Genomic DNA, 23,053 nt, shown 5'->3' on the forward strand with positions numbered 1-23,053 from the left:
ATGATCAAGGAGCTGTCTTTAATATATTTTATGGGTTTTTTTTGGTTTTTTTTTGTTTTTTCCTGTCATGGCTACGTCTGTTATTGCAAAAACTCCACCCAAATAGCTGTGCTGGCAAAAACCCTAATGAAGGTGCTGTGATAGCAGCTAAAAAGTTTTCCCTCTGGTGCAGTTTTAATTCTGTTTGGGAAACTGATTTAAATTAAATCAGGCAAAAGAATGCTTTTGAGTATATAAGCTCTGTCTCCTGTGAGGTTTTGTTGATAGGGTTGCACCAGCAAAACCTTCAAAGTACACAGAAGACCAGAGCAGGCAAGAACTAACTTGTAGTCCATAATATGATGAATTAAAAAAAAAAAAAGGTTCTGTAATCAAAATCTTGACTGAAGAATTTTGAATGTAACTTTTCACCTTAGAAATGGATTTTTGCTTTGTCATGCAATTTAAAGAGAGCAGAAGTCTATCTGAATTACTTGTCATTTCAAAAGGCCCTGCATGTGATTGTGGACTTCTCTCCTCTCTCCTCCCCTTTCCAAATAAACAGAGCAATAGAAAAACTGAATGGGTTTCAGCTTGAAAACTATTCCTTGAAAGTTGCGTACATCCCTGATGAAATGGCAGCCCAGCAACCCCCGCAACAACATCCCCAGGGAAGACGTGGATTCGGACAGAGGGGTCCACCAAGACAAGGGTCACCTGGTGCAACCACAAGGCAGAAACCACAATCGGATGTTCCTCTGCGGATGTTGGTTCCCACACAGTTTGTAGGAGCCATTATTGGGAAAGAAGGAGCGACAATCAGAAACATTACAAAGCAGACACAGTCCAAGTAAGTTATTTGACAAGCCTGTGATCATAAGCTTTAATGTTATATTCTTGTCTCCCATGTGAATGGAAACTCGTAAAACTTCACAACTAGCCTGCGTGGTCAGTGAAGATAACTGTGAATATGAAATCTTTTGCAAGACTTATTTAAGGACTGGATTCTGTCTTTGACACATGTTTGGATACTAGTTGCCATGTTTATCCCTTTTTAAAAAATAGAACAACAGCCTGTAATTAGGCAATGATAATAAGATGATGCCTGATGCTGGAGACATTGTTTACAGATGTACTGATACCATTCTGGCACAAAAAGTGAAACTGAAAAGGCTGTAATATGTTGGTCTGTGGGACATACAGTTCATGGGGAACATCCCAAGTATTTAAGTGCTTATTCTAGCTTCAGTTTAATGTAGGGCATTCTTAGGGTTTATGTTTTCAATTTGAGGGGGAGGAACCTTCCTATCTCCAATTAATACTCCTGAACATCTCATGGCCATGTGTTTCTGGTGAATATATTTGGTGCTGTCAAGTTGCACACCACACAAAAACACAGGTTAAGGAAATGCAGGGAGTCAGAAAGCAAGCTCGTAAGTGACCTAAGAAGCTTAGAGCACTAGGGTCTAGAGGTGCTGGTGAAGATGGTTTTCAGGGCATGTTAAATCCTTACCCATAAAGAATGTTTCAGTGCAGATACAGGGCTGGGGGCAAGGGGGAGGTGGGGATTGTATTCAAAGTATTCTTCCAGGACACCCCTAAGAAAGATCCTGCCCTCACCAGTATACTGGTACAAGCCCCCAGTAGTTACAGCTAGCAGGACCTGGAAATGGGTTGTGTGTGAGGGGTGCAAGGGTGGGTGGCTTCAGTTTTGAGAGTAGTTAATGTGGACAAAGCCCTTCCTAATTACAACCCCCCACACTAACAGGCTCCCTCTCCTCCCTCAAACTTGTGGTTATCATGATGCTTCTTTCAACCTCTCTTTAGCATGTTGCAACCAGGAGGCTATTTGCTGTTTAACAACAGAAATTTAGGAAATTTGTGGTGTCCTGATGAGATGTGGTTGCAGTTTGCCTATGGGCAGCCAATTTTTCAGATGATATGACTACAAAAATCCTGGAAGATTAGCATAAGGAAAGATTTTATCTCTTAAAAGAAGGCTGGATAGATCAGAAATAATCATAGGTTACTAACTTCACAGACGTCTGACTTTAGGAATGATGTTTTCATTGTTTTGGGGATAAAAAAAGAAATGTCATCTACTTCCAGTTGTGCAAAGGATTGCCATGAGCTTCTTAGATAATGTCGTATCATGAAACAAAGCGAATTTTCAATATTGGGAAGAACAGGAAATATAAGAGGCTTTTATTAGAAAGCAGCATGGGGAGGTTTTTAAGTTTGGAAACATGATTTGGGGGACAGGGGAGGAAGAAAAAAGCAGAGGAGGAAAGAGTATATGACCTACAGTTATTGGCAGAGGACAAATAACATTTGACATTGTCTTTGTGCAGGTTATAAATAGTTTTTATCAAATTCCCAGAGCTACACAAACCATAGTGTTGACTAAGGCTAGTAGTTTTAGATGGTATTGTGTGGAGCTAGAGGAAAGGTAATATCAGGACAAATTTTAGGCTTAAAAAGCATAGGAAAATAATCTTCAGGATGAATGCAAGTACTGTGATGCTAGTCGCTAGCAGAGAAGTGCTTGGAAGCTCTGCTGCTGAGGTAATTAAAAAAGTCAAGGTAGGACAAAGCCTAATTACTGTACCTGCACAGTCATCAATGATGGAAAGACTGGCCTAGGGATAGGAGTATTGGGAAAGCTTGATGAAATGTTGTCTTCAGTGGCTTACTACAGATTGTCAATCTAACGACTCCCCTAAATGCCTTGATGGGAGTTTAATTAGGAAAAGAGATCCCAATGTCTACAAAGATGGGGTTTAGCTGGTAAAATCAAGATAGGAGAGGTGCTTTATAACACACCAAAAATTAGTGTTTAGGAGAGGTTTAAGTTGTGTATTTTGCAAAAATTAAGCCACTTAAACGTAGTCAGTATTAGCTCTAGATAAATTAGTTTAATGAGAGCTGGAAATACACAAGGCTCACCATACAGTGCCTGGTTATAGTTAGTGTTTTTCTTTCTAGAATTGATATTCATCGTAAAGAGAATGCAGGTGCTGCTGAGAAACCAATTACCATCCACTCAACTCCTGAAGGCTGCTCAACGGCTTGTAAAATTATTATGGAGATCATGCAAAAGGAAGCTCAAGATACTAAATTGTGAGTAAAAGGCATTTAATTGTTGAGGCATCACAAATTTCGAATTCTCATTGACTCTATTTAAAGTAGTAGACTTTTAGAATTTTTAGCAAGTGAATCTTTGTTGCCATTATCTATATTTAAGTAGGTAAAGGAACTAAGATTTTTTTTCATTTCAGGACTGGCTACTTGCCTAATTAGCCCCAGCACACATCTGTATTTTCAGCCATTGTCTGGCTGTGATTTTGACGTGGACTGGAGCAAATACTGAAGTTTCTTGAGTAACTACTAGCTTTTAATCAGAGTAATCCTAACAAGTTCTGAGCTCTCAGTAAAGGCTTTTAAGGTGTATTTCTTCCTTCCCAACAGCTCTTGCTACTTCAATGTGACTTACTTAGCAAGTGCGTTACAGCAAAGCTATAGGTGATAGTGCCCAAATGTCATTGTACGTGGACTTGTTCTTTATCAAGCATAAACATGTGTAAGCAAATGGGAGTTGTAGATGTTTCTATGAAAATAAAACCTATGCATAAAAACTTACACTCTGGCCTCCAAAAGTCTCACTGAGTGTAACCTGCATTACAGTACAGAAGAAATTCCCTTGAAGATATTGGCACATAACAACTTTGTGGGCCGACTTATTGGCAAAGAAGGAAGAAACCTGAAGAAAATTGAACAGGACACGGATACTAAAATCACGATATCTCCGTAAGTTTTTGGTGTCCTAATCTTTTGGTGAGATAGCAGCAGTGCTGCTGTGGTATATTAAAGTACAGGGTTTTTACAAAAATGTTATGCATGTGTTGAAGGCTGAGATAACAGGCTTTCAGAGACCTTTCTATAATGTGGATTAAAATGTTACTTAAGCTCAGTTACATTTAATGTAAACAGTCTTCATTGTAAACTCACTCAAGAGCAAGCCTAAAAATAGCATAGGTTTGTGGAGCCTGTGTTAGAATATATTTTAAGTTGAGGTTGTTTTTAACATAGTATACCATGTGTAATGATGAGTGTTTTAAACTCTAAGCCTGTATCAGTTCTGAGCTATATATGAAAATGTGTGAAACTAGTAATGTTTTAGTTTCTGGTATATATTAGATTATTTTTTTTTTTTTTGCAAGAGGGAAAGAAATAAACCAAATGAATACTGAAGAGATTATTATTTTTAGTAGCAATTCTGTCCCTCTTGGACACTAGAAGCCAAGCTAGGATACATTGACTAGTCTGCTTCAAAGTAATAGCTTTTCATCTGTGAGTTTGTGAAGGTAACTGAGACCTGTTCAAATTTAGCAGACATAAAACAGCAGTTTTTATCTTTACTGGAAATCTACAAATCACTGATTAGATTAACATCTCTGTAGAAGCTTGGCAGTTAATAGTAGTTTTACCCTGAAGCAACATCTTCAGAAGAACCTTCTGTTCTGAAAAAATAATACGTTGGCATAAACTTCCGAGCATTTGAGGGCATCTTGGATCTAGGCTTTAGCCAAAAAGGATGAGAATAAGGCTTATAGGCTGTAGGAGAGGGAGAAAGTTTGGAAGACATGTGAAGACGTATGAAGAGGTGTGAATACATGCAGGAGACAAAGTGTACTACAGAAAATAGTTCAAGTGAAGGTAAGGAAACTAAGAGTCAATGAGGTTCCTCAGAAATAAGAAATTCAAAATGAGTGAACAAACCTGACACCTTCCTGAAGGTATGTAAACATTTATTGAATTAGTCCAAGGAAGAGAATCAATTGGAGAAAAAGCACCCAAAAGATATTATGTTTCAAGAATATATTTTGTGAGGCCAGCTTGCTCTCTCAAATGTGTTGGCATAAACATTTTGTTTGCAAATGGTACACGGACTGTTACTGCTATTTCTTAAAGAAAAAATCTGTACAGAGTAAATGGGATAATGGTCTTCATTCAGTGAAACCAACTTGTCTTTATTGATGATGACACAAATAACACATTGTCTGTAAACACTTGCAGAGTATTTTTTTAATTTAGCAAGTTAATGGTTTATTGGCATTAAAATCTTGGCCTCAAGATACTAGTCATGCTGTGCCTGAAATAGCCCCATGAAGTTGCCTGGTTTAATCTGTACATAAGAGTTTATATATGTCCATTTATTCTGCTTTGTCTAATTAGTTCTCCTTCTGATCTCTTTATTTAGGCTTTTTGATAAGCCTGTCCATACAGTTTAAATAAGACAGCTGGTTTGGGAAAGTGTTTTCTCTCTTCTTTGGGGTGTTTTCCACCATTTTCTTTCCTGAAGCAGTAGCTCAGTGCTGAAACTGAGGAGTTGCTTTGTGGATGTATTTTGCCCTTGCTGCTGCTAAACTGAGATGTACAGGTTTCCATGCTACCCACTGTGCAAGAAAACAAGCCTTGCATGTTTTTTCCTCTCTTCTTCCTACCATGAGCTTCCTCACCCTTCCTGCATCCTACTCTGACTTTATTTGTTTTTTTCTTCACCCCTCCAACTCAGCTTTTCTCAGTACATGGGTATGCCATGGCTTCTCAGTTGTTTCTCCCATTTTGCCATAGCAGGTCAGCATTTGTTAGCTAGTTCAAGGCTGTAACCCTGTATTTTCCTTGGAGTTACTAGTGTTCCATGGCAAAGTTGACTTTTGGTTTTCCTGCTGTGAGGATTTGGAGTCTTTCCTGCAGTTCTACTGAGAGTTGGGCTTTCCCTCCCTTCTTCCTTAAGCAATCTGCTGTTGTTCTCAAAGAAATAATGCTTTTTACACTCTGCTTTTCTGGGATGTCTGAAGTCTCTCTTTTAGTAAGGCTGGTGTGGAGAGTGAAACTGAACAGTGCTGCACTGCTCTGCAGCATGATGGTTTCCATCTTGTGCTGCACCTGAAGGACAACTCCACTAGTTGATGCCAAACCTCTCTGGTGGTTTTGGTTGCATTTTTTGTGAGTATGGAGTTCCTACAGATTCTCTGAGAAGTGTGTGTGAGCCCCGTTATGACTTGATGCTTTGCTCTTTGGAGGGCAACTCTACATGCTTGGATGTCATGGCACTCAAATGATAAATCTGGATTACCCTCCACTGTTGCTAATTAACTGTGCTTCTGTTTGATCTGCAGATTGCAGGACTTGACACTTTATAATCCAGAAAGGACCATTACAGTAAAAGGCAGTATTGAAACTTGTGCCAAGGCTGAGGAAGAAATTATGAAGAAAATCAGGGAGTCCTATGAAAATGATATTGCTGCTATGAATGTGAGTTTTCTTGAACCCTTCATGGAACTAGAAACATGGAAAGATTTAGGTGTGAGGGACCTCTGGAGGTCTCCTGGCCCAGCAGGGGGGTTGCTCAGAATAGGGTCTGCTTCAAAGATAAATGAGGTTGTGTAGGGACTTGTCCCTTTTGAACACCTCCAGGGATAGTCTCCACAGTTTCTCTGGATAGCCTATGCTGTCTTCTTGTTCTCACAGTGAAAACTTCTTTCCCAACAGTCAATTAGAATTTCCCTGTTGCAACCTCTCTCTATTGCCTCTGATGTTAATTCATGGGGCTAGGGTGAGGTTTTTTATTATTTATTTATGCATATATGTCATTTTAATGAAGACTTTTCCTGGTTTGAGTCAGGGAACTGAGAAATTTAGATTGAGCATTTCATTCTTGTTGCAAAAACCTAAAGGAATGTGTGCTTATGTACTATTGTGGTTTATGTGCTCTGGTTTGTATGTTTCTTAAAGTAGTGATTCTTAGTCTTTGTGTTAAAAGCATAAAAACATATGGAAGTGTGTAGCCTGTTTTCAATTATGTAATTTAATAAGGCTTTATTAAGGTTTTTCCTGATTTAGATTATAAAGGCATTTATTTATTTGAAGATGATTGATGATTATATATAATAAAAACAATACACCTCATTAATTTGCCAAATTACAAATGCGTATTGAGAAATTATTGGGATTTTTTTTATAAGATTGTGAAGAGCATTAGGTGTGTGTATCCAAATCTTACAGTCTGCAATCAGCCTGGAAAGATTTTTTCCAGTTTACAGTAGTCTCTGATTTTCTAGAAGTGGCTGTTATTAATGGCTTCCCTACCAGCCAGAGAGAATATTCTCCCTGCTTCTTCCTTAGCTCTCATGCTATCAGCAAATTGCAGCACACAAACTGCACATAAGGACACAACAAAGGGATTTTATAGGGGTGCATTTTTCCCTCATGTAGTGAGCAGGACCATGGGGTGAGCTTGAGGCTGCTCTGCTGTTTGATAAAGGTGTGGTAGGCAGAAAGCTACCTCTGTTGCTGGAAGGATTTCAAGTTTAGTTAGAAGTGATTTTTAGGTTAGTTTTTCAGTTTGAAGGGTTTTTTGATGTCTCATGATTGGCTTATCTTGATGGCCTGAGATTGATTGTCTCCAGCTGAGGTGTTTCTAAAGCATAATTATGCTACTGGGCAATAAAGAGAAAAAGGATACAGGCAACTTTTGTGTCATGAACAACAAACGCATCCTACCACACGATGTTGCCAGTCTTCCTAAGCATGGTCAAAGACTGGACATACAGCTTTATAGCTGATGCTTTCCCAGCAGAAAAATGGGGTTATTTTACTTCATCTTTTGCAAGGCATGGGAGGGAAAGGATATGGGAGGGAGAGAATGGGCTTTTAGTGTGGTGTGTGCCCTCCAGTGTATGAAAAGTCAAGGCTGGTGCATGGGCTTTCTCTGTTTCTACAGGGCTGTCATTTTGGTATAAAGCTGAAATTACTATAATTATTTCTCTGATAATTTTGTTCACTCTGAAAGTAAATTGTACTGTTGCCTGAATTTCTTGCTGTACAGTTTGTCATGTGTTTTACTGATTAAGTTGTAGCAAGTGATTCCCAGCTGCCTTTCCTACTGCACGTTTTTAGTGTTACTTGTCTGTGCGTATGTCTGGGAAATAGATTTGAAGCACAGTCCTTTGGGTAATGGAGATGAAATTTCTTTTTAATAATGTACTGACATCTTCTGAAAAGGTTAATAGCTTATGCCAACTAGGATTTTGATTAAAGTTTTAATAACCAGGATTGTAAATCTTAAATAATTCTTCTGCTATTGCAGCTTCAAGCACATTTAATTCCTGGATTAAATCTGAATGCCTTGGGTCTGTTCCCACCTTCTTCTTCAGGAATACCACCTCCCGCAGTGAGTGTTGCCTCTGCTGCTGCTGCTGCTTCATATCCACCATTTGGGGTAAGTCTCTGATTTTGGCTGGTTAGTGGTTGGTGATACTAATCTGTACAATGCTACTGTTCGAAACTAATCAGTTTGCTGTGTTTTTGCCAAATTACCTCAAAGATCTGGGAAAGGGTATTTTAGCAGTTGGGTTCTGCCAGTTTTTTCAGTATTGTCTTTCTGCTTGCACATTGAAAATATTTCATGTGGCTATGGCAGGGAACAGACATTGATCATTTAGTGAAATGCTCAGTGAAACCAGAAAATGGTGTTTCTTAGAAAAGTGTTAGATGCTATTTTCTAGGGAACTTGAATTACTACAGAAAGAAATCTCATATAAAATGGATTTTTTAAATTGCCAGAATTTGTAATTAATAATGCTAGTCTGCAGTGGTGTTCCTGTTGGTATGTAGGAAAAAAATATCTTGTCATAAAGTGGGAATCCAAAGCTAAAATGTTTGCTCAAATGCAGTGGGTTTATATGAATGTACTAGTCCTGTTGAAATGCAGTATTGCTAAGTATATCAGATTAAAATTACACAGATTTACCTCCAGAAAGCTGTGAATTACTTGCCACGCTGCTCTCTAAGAAATATGTGAGTGAAAAAATTCAGTAGAATCTTACTCAAACCCAGTGCTGGATAGTAATAATAAATTAGGTCTTTTGCTATGGAGCAGAAGATAATTTGTTGTATCAGAAAGCTCCAGAGCCTTTCTGGAAAAAGGTGATGATCTGCTAGTCAAGAAAAGACATCTTCATTACACAGAGAAAGAGATTTTTCATTTCTCTTCCTTGGTTCTGGTGGTGGCTGTTTTTGGCAACTCAATGGAAGAAGAATTTTCAGAATCAACAAGTGGGTGTCAGAGCTTTACAAACTGTAGCTGACTGTTCTCTCTTCTTTGCTCAACAGTAACTTCTAGAGAGTTGATTCTGAGACTGGTTGAACTAGAAAAGCGAAAATGCAGCACAGCACACTGAACTTAATCAAATAATGCAAGTGGGTCTATATATTGCGTTAAAGGGAAGTGATTGCTTAAATATTTTTCCCAGAGGAAGAAGCCAAGAAAATGTCACTGCAAGGAACAGGAAAAATTCCACACTTGTAGCATTATTTGTGGGAATGAACAACTTGGGTGTTATGAATGTACTGTAAACTATATTGAATATAATAGTGGCTTTATCAGGAAAAAATGCTCCAATGAAAACTACATGGGAAATATGTTTATACTTGGTTTATTTCACTGCTGCTAGCAGTGCCTCTATGACACAAATTCTCTCCCTGCCAGTCCCTCTTCACTTTGATTAGAGTGGCAGACTAAACAAAAAAATATAGGTTTCTGCTTCATTTTGCTATGTAAAATGTGGTAATGGATTGCCTGCATTTATTTATTCTTTTAAGAGAATCTAGATGTTATTTGTTAATAGTATATAACTATAGTGTATAAAAAGTGTAGCTTTCTCTTTCTTTTTACTCCAGATCTGCAAACTACACTGCTATTCTTGAGATTCACACTGTAAGCCTACAGTTCTGTTCCTCAATTGGTTTATTTTAATTTCATTTTCACTTTTTCCTTTCTTGCTTTTGCTTTAAATGTGAACCTAAAGAGTGCTGAATTTGGTGATTTCAATCTTATTAATGTCTGTCTCTCTTACCAGTGCACCTTTCTATCCATCCCCCTTCCCTGCCCCTTCCCCAATGCACCTTTTTTGGCTTGATAGGATCTCTGGAAATAGTGACAACAACTGGAAAAAGGCATCGAGAAACAAGTGTCACTGTGTGAAAGTGTGGGAACTTCTCTGTAACTGGAAGGACCACACTGCCTGAACTCTCTCATGCTCTATTCATGCTGTTAGCTCAGTCCTCTGAATAAGCTCTGCTTCCAGATAGTCTAGATGTATGACAAGTTAACATGCAAAAAGAAGGGATGAACTTACAGTTTCAGAGTTTTGGTAAAAGTGTTTGGGCAACTCAAGTCCCTCTAGCTTTTTTTGAGTGGATCTCCTTTCATGCTTGGGAAGACTGGTTAGCTAGAATTGAGGATATCTCTTTCAGGCAGCTGAAAATCCTTTCTGAAAACACTGGCATCAGGATATAAGTGTATCATGCTGTCTTGCTTATTTTTGTCAGTGCAAATTTTGTCTTCTGCTCAGGGCTGGACATGGATGGCTCTTCCTTGTCTCCTGTTTGCTTAAGCAAAGGTGTGTTCCTCAGCAATTTCAGCTACATCAGCATCATCAGGGGTCCCCTGGCAGCTAATGTCATTTAAGTTCTTTTGTGAATGTGTGCTTACAAGCCACATAGTGGGCCTTGGGACCCCACTATGATGTGTCTGAAGGATATAAAGCTTCTGAGTATCTTGGAATGTATTCACCTTGTTGTGGTGATGAACTCGTAAGTGGCTCTCCCTTGGGTCTGAAGGGGTAGGAGGACGAGCTCTGGGCATTTGGAGAAGAGTTTCTGTAAGGAGCTGATCCTTTGTATGTGTTGTTTTCTAGTAAGTGTTGTTGTGACATTGTGTAGGGATTGTTTCCAAAGAAACAGAGACATCATCTTAATTATTGGAACAAGTCTCTGTCACTTTCTTAATGCTGCTCTGTTATATGGGTGTAAAGACAAAAACCTGCATAGTAAGCAGATCTAGGATTTTGTTACGGAGCCAGAGGGACATGTCAGAACACACAGATATGCGTATATATATTTATATTTATATATATCCACAGCCAAATGCTCATAAAACTAAGTATTCAGGATTTTGAAACTGGGTTATTTGATAGGTGTTACTGTGTTAACATTTGCTGTCTTCATGTCTTCATGTGTGTCACAATCCGGTATTTGGATACGTGGCAATTTTTTATAAAGGTGATCCCAAATGGTGAAATTAAGACACAAACGAGGTCAGATGTCGTGCACACAACAAATTTTTATTGCAGTAACACAACAAAAGTCCCTAGAGTGGATAGGACAGGGAGGAAAACAGACAGAAAAGAGAGGAGAAAGCAGAGAGATAGAGGACAGCAAGCGAGAGCAGAGTTACCACCCACGGTCCAGCAATGTCGTCAGTGGGGAAGTGGTTCCTGGTGGAGAAGTGCTTCCAATGCACCCGCAGAGTCCCAGATTTTTATACAGTTCTTGCCCACTGCACCCCCACTTTTCTCCCTGCATAAGGGAGAAAATCCTATCTTCTCCGTGATAGCAGGGGCAGGTATGATGCCAGGGGCTATGTAGTCTTTGTTTGGCTAATGGATGAGATCAGCCATTACAAAGGAAGAGGTTGAGTCAACTGGCACCACAGGATTAGTTTGTTGCAGTGGAGTTTCTGTCCTAGGAAGTAGCTTGAGACTGGCACTCCTTGTCTTGTCCTTCTAAGTTGGTGGTTTCCATATCAAGGCCCGGTTATCACTGGATATTCTGCTCCCAGCGCCAGCTGTAGAACTCCTTTGTCTCCAGTCTCAGCATGTCCCACACTAAACTCCCCAGTTCTCGGGTACTCCTTGCAGCAGGGGGTTGGGTGGGTTGCTGAGGCATCTCTTTAGTCCATCAGCAAATGTTGTTCAACTCTCAGGTGCCACAAGACAGATAACAGATATCCTGAGTGCCAAAGTCCATCACTTATCTCTTGGATTGTTCAAGACAAGCACTGTACATCCTGAATGCCACAGTGTGAAACTTTAAGGCATATTTGACAAGAGCAGAAACACAGTTCTCCAGCTGCTTCAGGAGTGCTCCGGTGTTGCAAACTTAGGAGAAGGAAATGTTGTCAAACATTGGTTTGCATTTAGCTCCTTGGACTGGGTCACATTCAGGAGAACAATTCCTAGGTGACTGAGATGCCTCACTCTTTATGGTTTGTATACACCAGTGTGAACTGTCATAAAGAACAAAGTCTTATTGCATAGAGCCGTATCTAATTTAATCTAAAGAGATGCAGTTTTGGTCTCACTAAGAAGCCGGTTGTTGCTTTACCCTTTGTCATGGCAGTGGAGTCCATATAGGAAGGCACAGGCTTTCCTTGATCTGTCTGTTTACAGATACAAACATGCATGTGCATGCATGTCTGCTGCACATGTGTAATGCAAGATAATTATTTTTTTATATAGTTATCTACCACTGGCAACAATTCTTAATATAGCAGCTATAATTTATTTGCAAATTCCAACTGTTTGCCTCTTTAAAGCTCCCATTTTTGTGTGTCCATTTAAAAGGGATACAGTGGAATTGTAAATTGTGTTTTGATTCCTGAATTTTTCTCTTTTTCAAAATCTAAGTTCTGTGTACTTTTCTTTGTCCTCCTAAAAGATAGGTAAATCAAATCATATGGGAATCACTGAAATGTTTTAAGTTTGAGGAAAAAGAAGGGCTTAAAAAAGAACCGAAGAAATGTCTTTGTTAAGAATATTAGGAGCTTAAAATTCTCATTACTGTCAAATGGACATGAATTTACTCTTATGATTCTGGTGATAGGATAAAGCTAATTACAAAAAAAGTATGCTCTTGTGTGACCATACTAAGGACCATTAGACTTTCTGTACCTATTTGTAGCAGATGTCTTGTCCAGCTGCTTTTGGGTCTGGAGAACCACCACTTTCTCTTTACCCTTAAATCTCTCTCTGTAACTCTGCACTTAAATGCTTGTGTGTGTTGCAGTTCTGACACAATTTCGAATGTTTTCATTAGTCTGCCTGTTGTCACTCATAGTGAATGTCATAAGCTGAGCACCTGCACAAATAATTGGGATTTGTATGAGGAGGAAAGATTCTGCAAAAGTGAATGTACCCTGTGCTTATGTTTTCCAGAAGATACATTACCACAAAAAATGTTTTAAAACATTCCAGCCAAAATGCTTCAGATGTAGAATTGTACTTCTCAAAACTGTTTAGAAGACAGAAGCGATAACTTCATTAACACTTTGGGGAGAAAATTCACAATCTTGTCTCTCAAGAATAAAAGTTTGTTCTTGTGCAATGCTGAAGATTTGAAGCTCCAAACAAGAACTCATTGTCTTAGAGTTCAACTGTGTATTGTCAAGCAATCAAATACGGTTGGCCCGTCTTCTAGGGTGAAGCACATTGCATCTTTCCTTTTATAATTAAAACTTTGCATGTTTGATTGTTCATCTTGCTGCATTCATTTGTAGCTTTTGAGTCTGAGAGTTGGTAGCCCAAGGGAGTAGGGGAGGAGGGCTAGCCTGTAGAGGTTCATCCTGCCCTTGAAGTCCTGAAACAAGGCAGTAGAATTAATTCTCCAGGTAAGGGTCCCGGCCTGTCTCATGGCAGATGCTCTCAAACTCATAGGAAGGTGAGAAGCAGGCAGCATTCCTTCACAAGAGGAGTGCATGCCAGCTGTCTGTCTGCATCTGCAAGGTACTGTAAGAGACAGGTTTGTGAAAGGTAGCTAAGGTGTAGAGATGCTCCTCTGCTCACAATAGGACTGTTGATTGGTCTTTTTGCTCACCTGCTGCAGCTTCTTGAAGCTCTACCTTCAAAATGTGCTCTTTCTAACCTTTTCTTTAGCTTCACAGCTAATTTTCAGGTTATGTGATACATATGCTGGCTTCTAAGAAGGAAAAACAAGAAAGGAAAGAAAAAGACAAGGTAGTTTCCTTCAGTAAACAAAACCACAAAATCAAACCACCTTTTTCTGATGACAAAAAACCATCTAGTACAGCTAGGTTGCTTTCCTTTATTCTTTTTGCCATCTCCTGAAGCTTTTTGTTGCAGGTGAGGAACATGCCAATGGAAAACTTTCTCCTTAGAAGATGTTGTGATCAAGACATTCCTTCTTTATTCTCCAGTAATTTTCTTAATAACAGTAAAGAAGAGATCTTCTATATTGCATAGATGTAAGAGAAGAAATAACCATATTGTGCTTTTGGCAGGAAAGAAAAGTAATTTAAAATGAAAAAATTGCTTCATTGAGGGCCTTCATTTGATGCCCTGAGCATAGATGAGACACAAGGAAGAGGAAAAACTGTCCTGTGTTTCAAGGTACTTTGACTCTTACTTGGTGGAGTTGGGCTCTTTTGGATGTCTGGGTCTGGATAGGATTAGCTCATGCAACTGTTACATCCAAACTACCCAAGTGTAGTAATGTATGTGCAGCTACAATATATGTAGTCGTAAGTAGCTTTGCCCTAATTTGGCTAGCTTGTTAAGCAGTGGATGGTTTTGTGAGGAGCTGTCCTACAGCCAAAAGAGGATGTGGTTTTGGGGAAGAAAGAAGGATTTGGCAGTGTTTTTACGAAATGGTTTTATATCGGTGAAATGAGAACCAAGTATGTGCAGCACACACAATCTTGAGGAGGGCACTATAGGACAACAGCATTGTCTGAAAATCACACTGTCAGCTAATAAGATTTATTTTGAAGCTTGTAACCTCAGTGCCTTGAATACACCTTTCCTGCTGCTTAGTTTCTTAAATTCATTAATGATGCCTATTTGACAACTAAGAAACTTGCTCGATGGTGCATAACATAGTGGGATTGTTCTGTGCTGTGGAGAAAATGGTTCTTCCACCACCTAGAAGTCTCCTTCTCATACCATGCTGTGTTGGCAGGGACCTATCTCCAGAGTAATCAGAAACTATTCTGCCTCTAGAGATGGACTGTCCCCAGTGTAGGAAGCAAGAATGCAATTGGTGCCTTATGATGTATAAAGATCTGGCAAATTGACAGCTTTTTTTCTGAGGTGTTGAGGCCTCCAGTTTTTCTTAATAGCTCTTTTTACAGTTCTGAGGTTGTCCTAATGCAAATAGCATCACTCACTAACTAGGAAGGTGCACTTTTAAAAACAAATATGGCTTCTTCCACACTGCAGGTTTGAATACTTTTACTGGTATTTGTAGTTCTTTGTGTCAAGAGGTAAGAATTTGTGTTGGTCCCCTGCTCCAAGAGTCTTGTGGGGAGGACATTTAATCAGTGTTCCCTTGAATGTCTCAGACTCCCGAGCTCTAAGTACTAGGCTCAGCATCTTCTGAGTGTTAAACTAAATGGGAAATTTAGATCCTTAGGGTGCCAGATAATATTTTGTTAGTAGAATGTGCTGAGTTCCTTCAGGCCAGAAACAAAAATAGGTCAAGTCCTCATTCTGGTGTAGCTGGCTCCATCTCTCATTTGTTTGCTTGTTAAACACAATGGAAAAAATAAGTGACCTTTCTGTGTTTTCACAACCTGTTTTTCTTGCAGCTGCCAAGGAATCTGAGAGCAGCGTAAATCAGAGCAGATGAGCACCTGTATCTTTTAAAGCCACAGATTTCATGGGCACATTTCTAGGAGTCTGGAGTACCCACGTGGGTGGTGTGTCACAGCCATGATTCTTGAAGTGGTTTCCTTTTATTCTTTTATTTTGATGGTCATGCAGTGTTGCAATACCAAATACCTATGCTTGTTGCTTGTGAATGACCAGCAAAATTCCTGCTTACGTAGTTTCACAATCTGTTCCTTATGTTGATTTTTGCTTTTGGCTGTCTGTTCAGAATAAAAGGTGGCAGATTGCTCTTTTTTGGCATTGTGGCCACTCAGATTTTGCAAAAACAAAGTTCATGCCATGTTCAGAAATATGTCAGACCTGTTCCTGCTTGTGAAATGCCTTATAACTAGCCTGCCAGAAAATGTTCCTTCTCCACTTCTGTGATTTCTACCCCCTTGTTCTTGGCTAAGTTTTCATGCTGGAAACAATTCTAATAGGTGTAGTTCTCATAGTGATTTCTAGTAGCCTGGGGAGATCCCCATGGCTTGCCAGATAGAAGATGGTGGTGATGAAAAGCGCTGAAGTGGAGAGCCAAGAAGTGGAGTGAGTAGTACTGAGGTGATCTTAGTAGCATTTCCCTTAAAGTACTGACCATTGTGTAATAACCAGCTGTGTTCCAAGTTTCAGGTGTTGAAATGCAGTAGCCCCCGAATTGGAAATGCAGATGGGGTTATTACTTAGGTTTTCAATCAAGAGGAGAGGACCAGCTCAGCTAGCTGGACAGAGGGCTTTTGCTATTCATAGCATACTTTGAGTGTCCAGAAGTGTGGCTGACAGAGAGGTAGATCTTGCATGGCCTTGCTATGAGCTGATTGCACCAGAAAGGGTCATGCTTTTGGTTCATCTGATGACATGAGCATTTCTTACATGATGCAGCAGTAATGCCTGTGGGGCAAAGGGGAGCCAGCTCTGCTCTGAACAGCAGGTTGCCAGCCCAGAGACTCAGATGGTGGAGGCAGGAGGTGTGATGAGCTCCTGGACACACCAACAGAAGGTTTCTGTAAGCATAACTTTGAAGCTGTTGTGAGGGAGTTCCTTGTGAAGTTAAAAATACACTCTTTGTCTTTCAGATTCTTTTGTTAGCTCTTGACTGACTGAATTCAGCAGTGAAGGACTCTGTTACCCTCCAAGTGTAGTACTGGCTTTGCAGGTAGTCAATATGGCAGGAGGCTTTAGTCTTGCAACCCCAGCTTAAATCTGTTCTAAATAAACTCAAAAGGCTAGGAGGACTGGGGGAGCTCAAGCTTCAGTTTGTTAACCTACATGGGTGGCACCATGTTAGCTGGTGTACAAGATGGTGACCCAAGAGGTATTTGCAAGGATGTTGTAAAACTATGGATAATGTTAGACCTATCTACTAAGACTTGAAGTAAGTTTTCTTTAATGAGCCTCTTGTTTCCAGTGAAGGCTTAAACTAAAAGTTTAAGCATTAGTATTGGAAACTAAATATTCTGGGATTTCTTTCACTGGTGTCAAAAGCTTATTTTTTTATTAATGCATTGAATCCTACTGGAATGTTTTAAAGGATACTTGGCACAATGTTGGTTTCGCCTTGGCTGCAAGTTTTTATTACTAAATAAATAGGAGCATTTATTATAGCTGTAGGCCAGTATAACTTTTCACAGTGCATTGCAAAACCATGGTTTAAATTTTGGCTTTGGGTCTGGTAAAGTGTTTGAATAAAATGATACCTCACTTCCTGACAAAGCTTAGGCTAGTCTGAAGATCAAGGGAGTCATGTGTAAATCGTCCTTGGCTTGGCAAAGGTGGGTCATGACAACTGGGAAAGAGGAAGACTGGCAACAGAGAACTTCTTAATGCACTCATCTACTGGTTTTATTTCTTTACAAAGTGGATTTGTTTACTATTTGAAAAACAAACCACCTATAATCCACTCAGCTAGATGGTAGCCAAACATTGGCTGAAACTGTTACATGCAGCCTTAAAATAGTCCTTAATTATTTCCCTCACAGCTAAAAAAACTGGTGCCGCCTAGAAATGGATAACATACCTTTGTGACTTAAAAAAAAAGTTTCATCCTCAGGTAACTGATCTGAAACACATTTAGACTAAATTAAAACATACTGGAGATGGCTTAGAAACCAGAAAAAGATCTGATTCTGCTCCCATTGATGTCTGGCACAAAGTCCACTTCAGTGGATACAGTATCTTTAAAGATTTACAGCCTTATTCCAAATATTGTCATGGATTTATCAACCACATACATTTGATGGAGCCAAGGGGTCTATGGAGACAATTAAAAACATGATGAGGGGAAAAAAATGTATAGTTTTGGCAGGGTTGCTCTTTAGTTAATGCTAAGGACATAAACAACAAACATGCCCCCTTACTAGCCCTGCAACTGGTGGGATCACATGCTCATAGTGACTGAGGGAACTGCGAACTGACCCAGAAGCAGCTGAAACCAAGAGCAGAGGGAGTTTATCTTGAGGAAGAACTGAGGAGAAAAAATTCCCTTTTTTTTTTTTGTGGTGAGGATTTTTATCATGAGGGTGTGTGTGTATGTTGTTTTGGGGTTTTTGTTTTTAAATACCATTCCCCAAATACAGTGTCCAATCCTCCAGCTCTGGTGGCTTGGGACATACTTTTTTACCTACCATCATCAATCCAAAGTATCATAGCTTTGTATTTCTGAGTTTTCATCGTTGCCTGGCCATGCTTTGTCTTGTTATGCAAGAGCAGGATGAGAAGGAATGCTTTTCCTTCTGATCTATCAGGAAAAGCTCTCCTTGTGTGTGATTTTGGCCAGTTTGTAGGACCAATGCAGTAGGCTTTGGCAGAAGTGTTACAGTAAGCTTATCCCAAGGGCAGCCTGTTAGGTTCTACAAATCTTTTGAACTCTGCAAGCAAGAGCTGCAGAAAGAAGAGTGAATCTGCAGATTTTCTTGGCTAGGAGTCCTCAGCTTCTAGCTCTGGTGTGGAGCAGTAGCCCTCACGCTGAAGGGATTGGTCTGCCAAGCCAGTTTGCTAAGAGTAAACTATAATATTGCAGGGATTGCAGCAAAAAAGGTGTTATCCTGGGGGGAAAAAACAAACTTCTATAGGGCTTCAGAGTCTGGCTGGATTGAAGGGGATCCAACCTGATGGTACCTGCAGTGCAGGGGCTCCAGGAAATCCTGGTGTAATGAAGAAGCAGACAGGGGTAACAGGTTTTAGTAACGTATTAGGCTAGATCTTAGGTGAGATGTGAATTAAAAATATAAATAGTTTTAAAAATTAATAGTTCTGTGGGGACTCCTAGGCTAGCGACAGATGGCTGGTGTTCAGGGACTTGCAGGAGGTATGGAAGGAGGTGTATCCAAACTGCTATTGGAAAAAGTGTTGGACTAGTCTTAAAATGCTAGAGCTACTGGTGTGCAGAAGCAGTTGCTTATTCACCCAATGGGGTTGATTAATTTCCATGTCATGTGTTAGATCACTTTTTTCAATCATGATTTCAATAAGCAAGCAGGAAATCTGATTTAAGTTGAGTTATCAAGTTTTACATCTGTACTTTAGTTACCTTTCTGGAAATCTTAGTGTAGTCTTGTACCAGCACAGCTACCCTTTGCTAATGTAGTGAATGTATCTTTCTATTTAAACAAAGTTCAGTTTACCATTTGCTTTGGTTAATGTATTTTTTCCATTTTATGTTAAAAAATGATGAATGCTGCTTTTCTTATTTGCTTGATTCGTTTTTAGCTTCTGATTTTCATCAGGCTACATTTAGATGGAAATTGGAATCCAATTAATGAACAAAACCAGCATTTAAAATTGTTTTCATGAGTTAAATGTGCTGGATGCAGACAAAATTCCTTATCAAGCTTGTTTTGTGATTAAAGCATACTGAATTTTGTAGAAACAAAGCAAGTATTATCAGCTGTTTATGAACCAAATTAATTGTTTCTGGTCACCATGCTCTTCAAGAATCTGTTTCTTAGAACTAAAAAAATCTTGGTTTCCGAATCATGGTTTCTGGAGCTTGCTTTTTTTTCTTTTTAATTCTAAGAAATTAAGTTCTCCATCTGAGTGAACATCCATGTGAGACAAACTTTCCTCCCCAAAGGAGGAATGTATGCAGGCCTTCCACCCCACTGCCCAGAAAAGTGTATAGCTTGGTATCTACTATTGGAACCTTCCCAATGTTAGAGTGGACTAGTCCTAAGCCCATCCCACAAATACTGCTAAGGCAGCAGAGGTGGTCTGTGCACCACAGACTTCTGACATGGTTACTCACAAGTTGGGATGGATGTATGGACCATACACCTTGGAGAACCTAGGTTACTATTTTAAAATATTTTTTTTTTCCCCCCACATTTCTGTCAGCTCCCAGGGCTGGGCTGGTCTTGAACAAACTCTTTTATTATGTGGAGATAAAATGAAGTGAATGGGGAAAAGAAGAAAATTGCACAGAAATGTCCATGCACAGGAGACCTTACTGTTGTCAAAAATGAGTTGGTGACTAATGAATTTGCAACTTTAGTAATGAAAGCACACTATTTTAACTTTTAGACTGAAAAGTATTTAAATTTGAAATGTAACTAAATTAGTAACTTTAATCTTATGGCCCTTAACATTATGAAGTGAAAAAGATGAACCACAGGTTGCTGTCTAGTCAGTTCAGACAGATATTCTCCAAGATATATACACACACACACTTATTTTAGTTCTCAAGTTTTAAGTATAGATTTAAGCAAACTTGGCCTTGTTAAAGGAATGAATGTTGAAGCTCATATTCCACACAGTGGGAAATTACTTCCCTAAATTTAGTGCTTCTAACATATGTTTAAGATCTAGGAATCTATTTCTGATATAACTCATGCTAGAAGTTCCTGGAAAGCTCTATGACTTACGTGGCATGGCATGGGGAGGATTAAATTATAGTTGATTTTCTTCTATCCTAAGATCCCCAGAAACATCTGTAAGATTGATGGGTGGTGTAGTCATTGCATTATGTTTTGATGTGTTTCTTTTGGAGGATTGTCTTCCAGTAAATACAAAAGGATTTTAAAGTTATTGTGGGTAAGGAGGTGGACAGATAATAAATTGAACTTGGTGTTATGATATCCTCTTGAAAGACTTAGCTCGACCTGATTTCTGCCAGAAGAAAAAAGAGAGCAGTTGTTGAGGTTCATGCTTTGAAACAAATCAAGCACTGTTTTTGAGTAGTTAAAAATCAGTGTGGGTAAGAAAATGGATGTAATTTCCCTAAATCCTGCATGTTGTTATACTGAGGATGAATTTGGTTTTACATATGAGCCAATGTGCTTCTGCAGACCAGAATCTGAGAAATGGCAACGTATAAATAGTTTCAGTATCGACAGATTATCCACTGTTCCTTATTAAACATATATCATCATTACTCAAAAAATGGAAGTTCAATGTTAATGATTCTCACTTAATCACACAAAAAATAAATGTAAAGTCCTTAAAGAAAAAAATAAATTGAAATCTATCAACAGGTCAAAATTACAAGGAGGGATGGAGGGAAAGCACTACAGTGTACAATTGGAAAGACACATACATCTTCTGTCTTTCATTGTCTTTGCTGCCCGTGTTTCATGTTTAAGGGTGAGGCAGCAGAAAGGAATTTCAGTGGTGAATTGAATCTAGCCAAGAAAGTGGCTTGAAATTGAGCTTTGGGAAGGAGGAGGAGGGGAAAACTGCTGCAGGCAGATGGGCAACAGAGGGGGAAGGCAGGAAACCTCTGCAGACAAAAGTTAATGAAGTTTGATTTGTTTCTATGGTAGAGAAACGTGTCTGGAGGTGGAGTTAGGTAGAAGCTGTGTAAATTCTTGAAAACCAAGCTGAGTTACATGTTTGATTTGTAGCAGTACTGTATGAATTAGAAAGTTTGTGTGCATTAGCTCGAAGTTTAGCTGGAAGCAGGTGACTGGAGTTGCATGTGGGAGAGAAAACTTGGGCAGTGGGGTGTTGCAGGAGCTTGGAGTGCGTGTGGACAATTGAAGGTATGGGTCAAGGAGATGAGCAAGCAAGAGGTGACTAAGCTGTCTGCACCTAGGTTGTAAGATAGATTGTCTCTATACCCATTGCAGATAGTACAGGTGCTTGTAACAAAACGGGGAAAAAAACTCATTAATTTGTATCCATTTAGAAAGAGTTTTCTGAAGTGGTGAGATCAACCAAGTGCCTACAGCAGTATTTCCACATTTCTGGGAGTCTTCCTGGATCCACGACGAACATGTAAAAGGAAGTGCTATGAGTACTTGTACTCATAGTATGTTTGTATAGATGGAATGTTTGTAATAATAAGAGGAGGAAATGAGTAATCTTCTGGAAAGTGGCTTAACATATGTACTGAAGTGACTGGTATCTTTCGTAACAAATATCTAGTTTCAGGGTGTTTCTAGTTTCTGAGATAATTTTAAACTGATCTATAGGCAAATTGAAAGGGGTGTTCCCACCTTTTCCCATGCCCTGACCTAATTGTTCTTGCTCCCTCCTTTGTTCCAGGGCTGCCTGCTGCTTGTGTGGTGCTCTGGTTATTTGGGTCAGGGATTCACTGCCCACAGTAAAAATCAGCTGGCGCTGCAGTCCCGCTGGCCACAAAGCACACAGGGCAGTGGGAAGCCTGGGTGTGCTGGGCTGCAACCTGCATCCAGGGAAAAACGTGGGCTTAAACTAGCATAAACTGACTCTGAATCCTGATGCCTTGTACGTGTGAAACACAGGGTAAATTGTGCAACTGTTGCAATCACCCAAAGCAACTGGCAGAATGTGTTTCTATTCTCAGTATTCTATTTTGGGCTTTCTTCACCTGGTACATGGAGCTGTGCTTGGAATTTGATTCCCCTGAGGTTACAGTTGACTTGTGTTTACCAAAAATAGTGGTAAAACTTGGAAACAAGTATTTTGTTCTGATTTGTGTACAGTTAATGCACCAGGTCTTTGCTTCCCCTTGAAAGAAGTTACTGAAATTTAAAATGAAGTGGACATAGCTTTATTTTTTTTTAGGGTTGTATCTGTTTTTTCTTTGTGTTGCATGTAGTGTAGCTTTTTTTCTTTTAACATCCCAGAAAAAGCAGCTTGGGTGAGCTTTTTTATGTAGGCCTGTATCCCAAACAATATATACAGGAGAGCAAAGCTAGATGAGCATGGTTTGTCCTATGTGCTCTGCTCACTGGTGCACAGGCTGGTCTGCACGGTGGGCACTGAGAGAGTGAGGATGGGGATGGTGGTGTTGCATTCAAGAAAAAGGGGCTTGTTGGCTTTGTCTTGCTGAGGATGAACAGAACAAACTTTGAAAATGTGTGAGGGCTACATAGAGGAAGAAACGCTTGAAACTGGGGAGTGTGTGTGTCTTAAATGCCTCCGAGTTCAAATACAGGCTTGTGTGAGACGATTTTGAGAAGTAACCCTGATGTGAGTAGATGGATTAATGGTACAGCAGCAGAGTGGGTACTTGGCTGTGCTCCATTAGTTTGAGATGTGCTCTTCTGAGGCTGGTAAACCAGTTATAGTTTATCGTGTCGTATGTAACCCTGTGGTTTGATCATCTCTGTGCAGCACGTAGAGAGGATCTCAAGTGTGATGTTGTGCTT

General features: G+C 39.5%; 1 protein-coding gene across 1 annotated transcript in view; it reads left to right on the forward strand.

Annotated features, from left to right (window-relative positions):
* The window catches only part of IGF2BP3 (insulin-like growth factor 2 mRNA binding protein 3), a 117,063-nt gene that overhangs the window by 79,773 nt on the left and 14,237 nt on the right, over positions 1–23,053 (forward strand). The window contains exons 5-9 of the mRNA XM_010007584.1: positions 545–829; positions 2,965–3,099; positions 3,664–3,786; positions 6,162–6,297; positions 8,132–8,263. Coding sequence (XP_010005886.1) covers positions 615–829; positions 2,965–3,099; positions 3,664–3,786; positions 6,162–6,297; positions 8,132–8,263 — 741 coding nt within the window. The 5' untranslated portion in view covers positions 545–614. The remainder of the gene's footprint in view (positions 1–544; positions 830–2,964; positions 3,100–3,663; positions 3,787–6,161; positions 6,298–8,131; positions 8,264–23,053) is intronic.

The sequence above is a fragment of the Chaetura pelagica genome, unplaced genomic scaffold (assembly GCF_000747805.2).
Source record: "Chaetura pelagica isolate M959 unplaced genomic scaffold, ChaPel_1.0 scaffold10, whole genome shotgun sequence".
NCBI classification, from domain to species: domain Eukaryota; kingdom Metazoa; phylum Chordata; class Aves; order Apodiformes; family Apodidae; genus Chaetura; species Chaetura pelagica.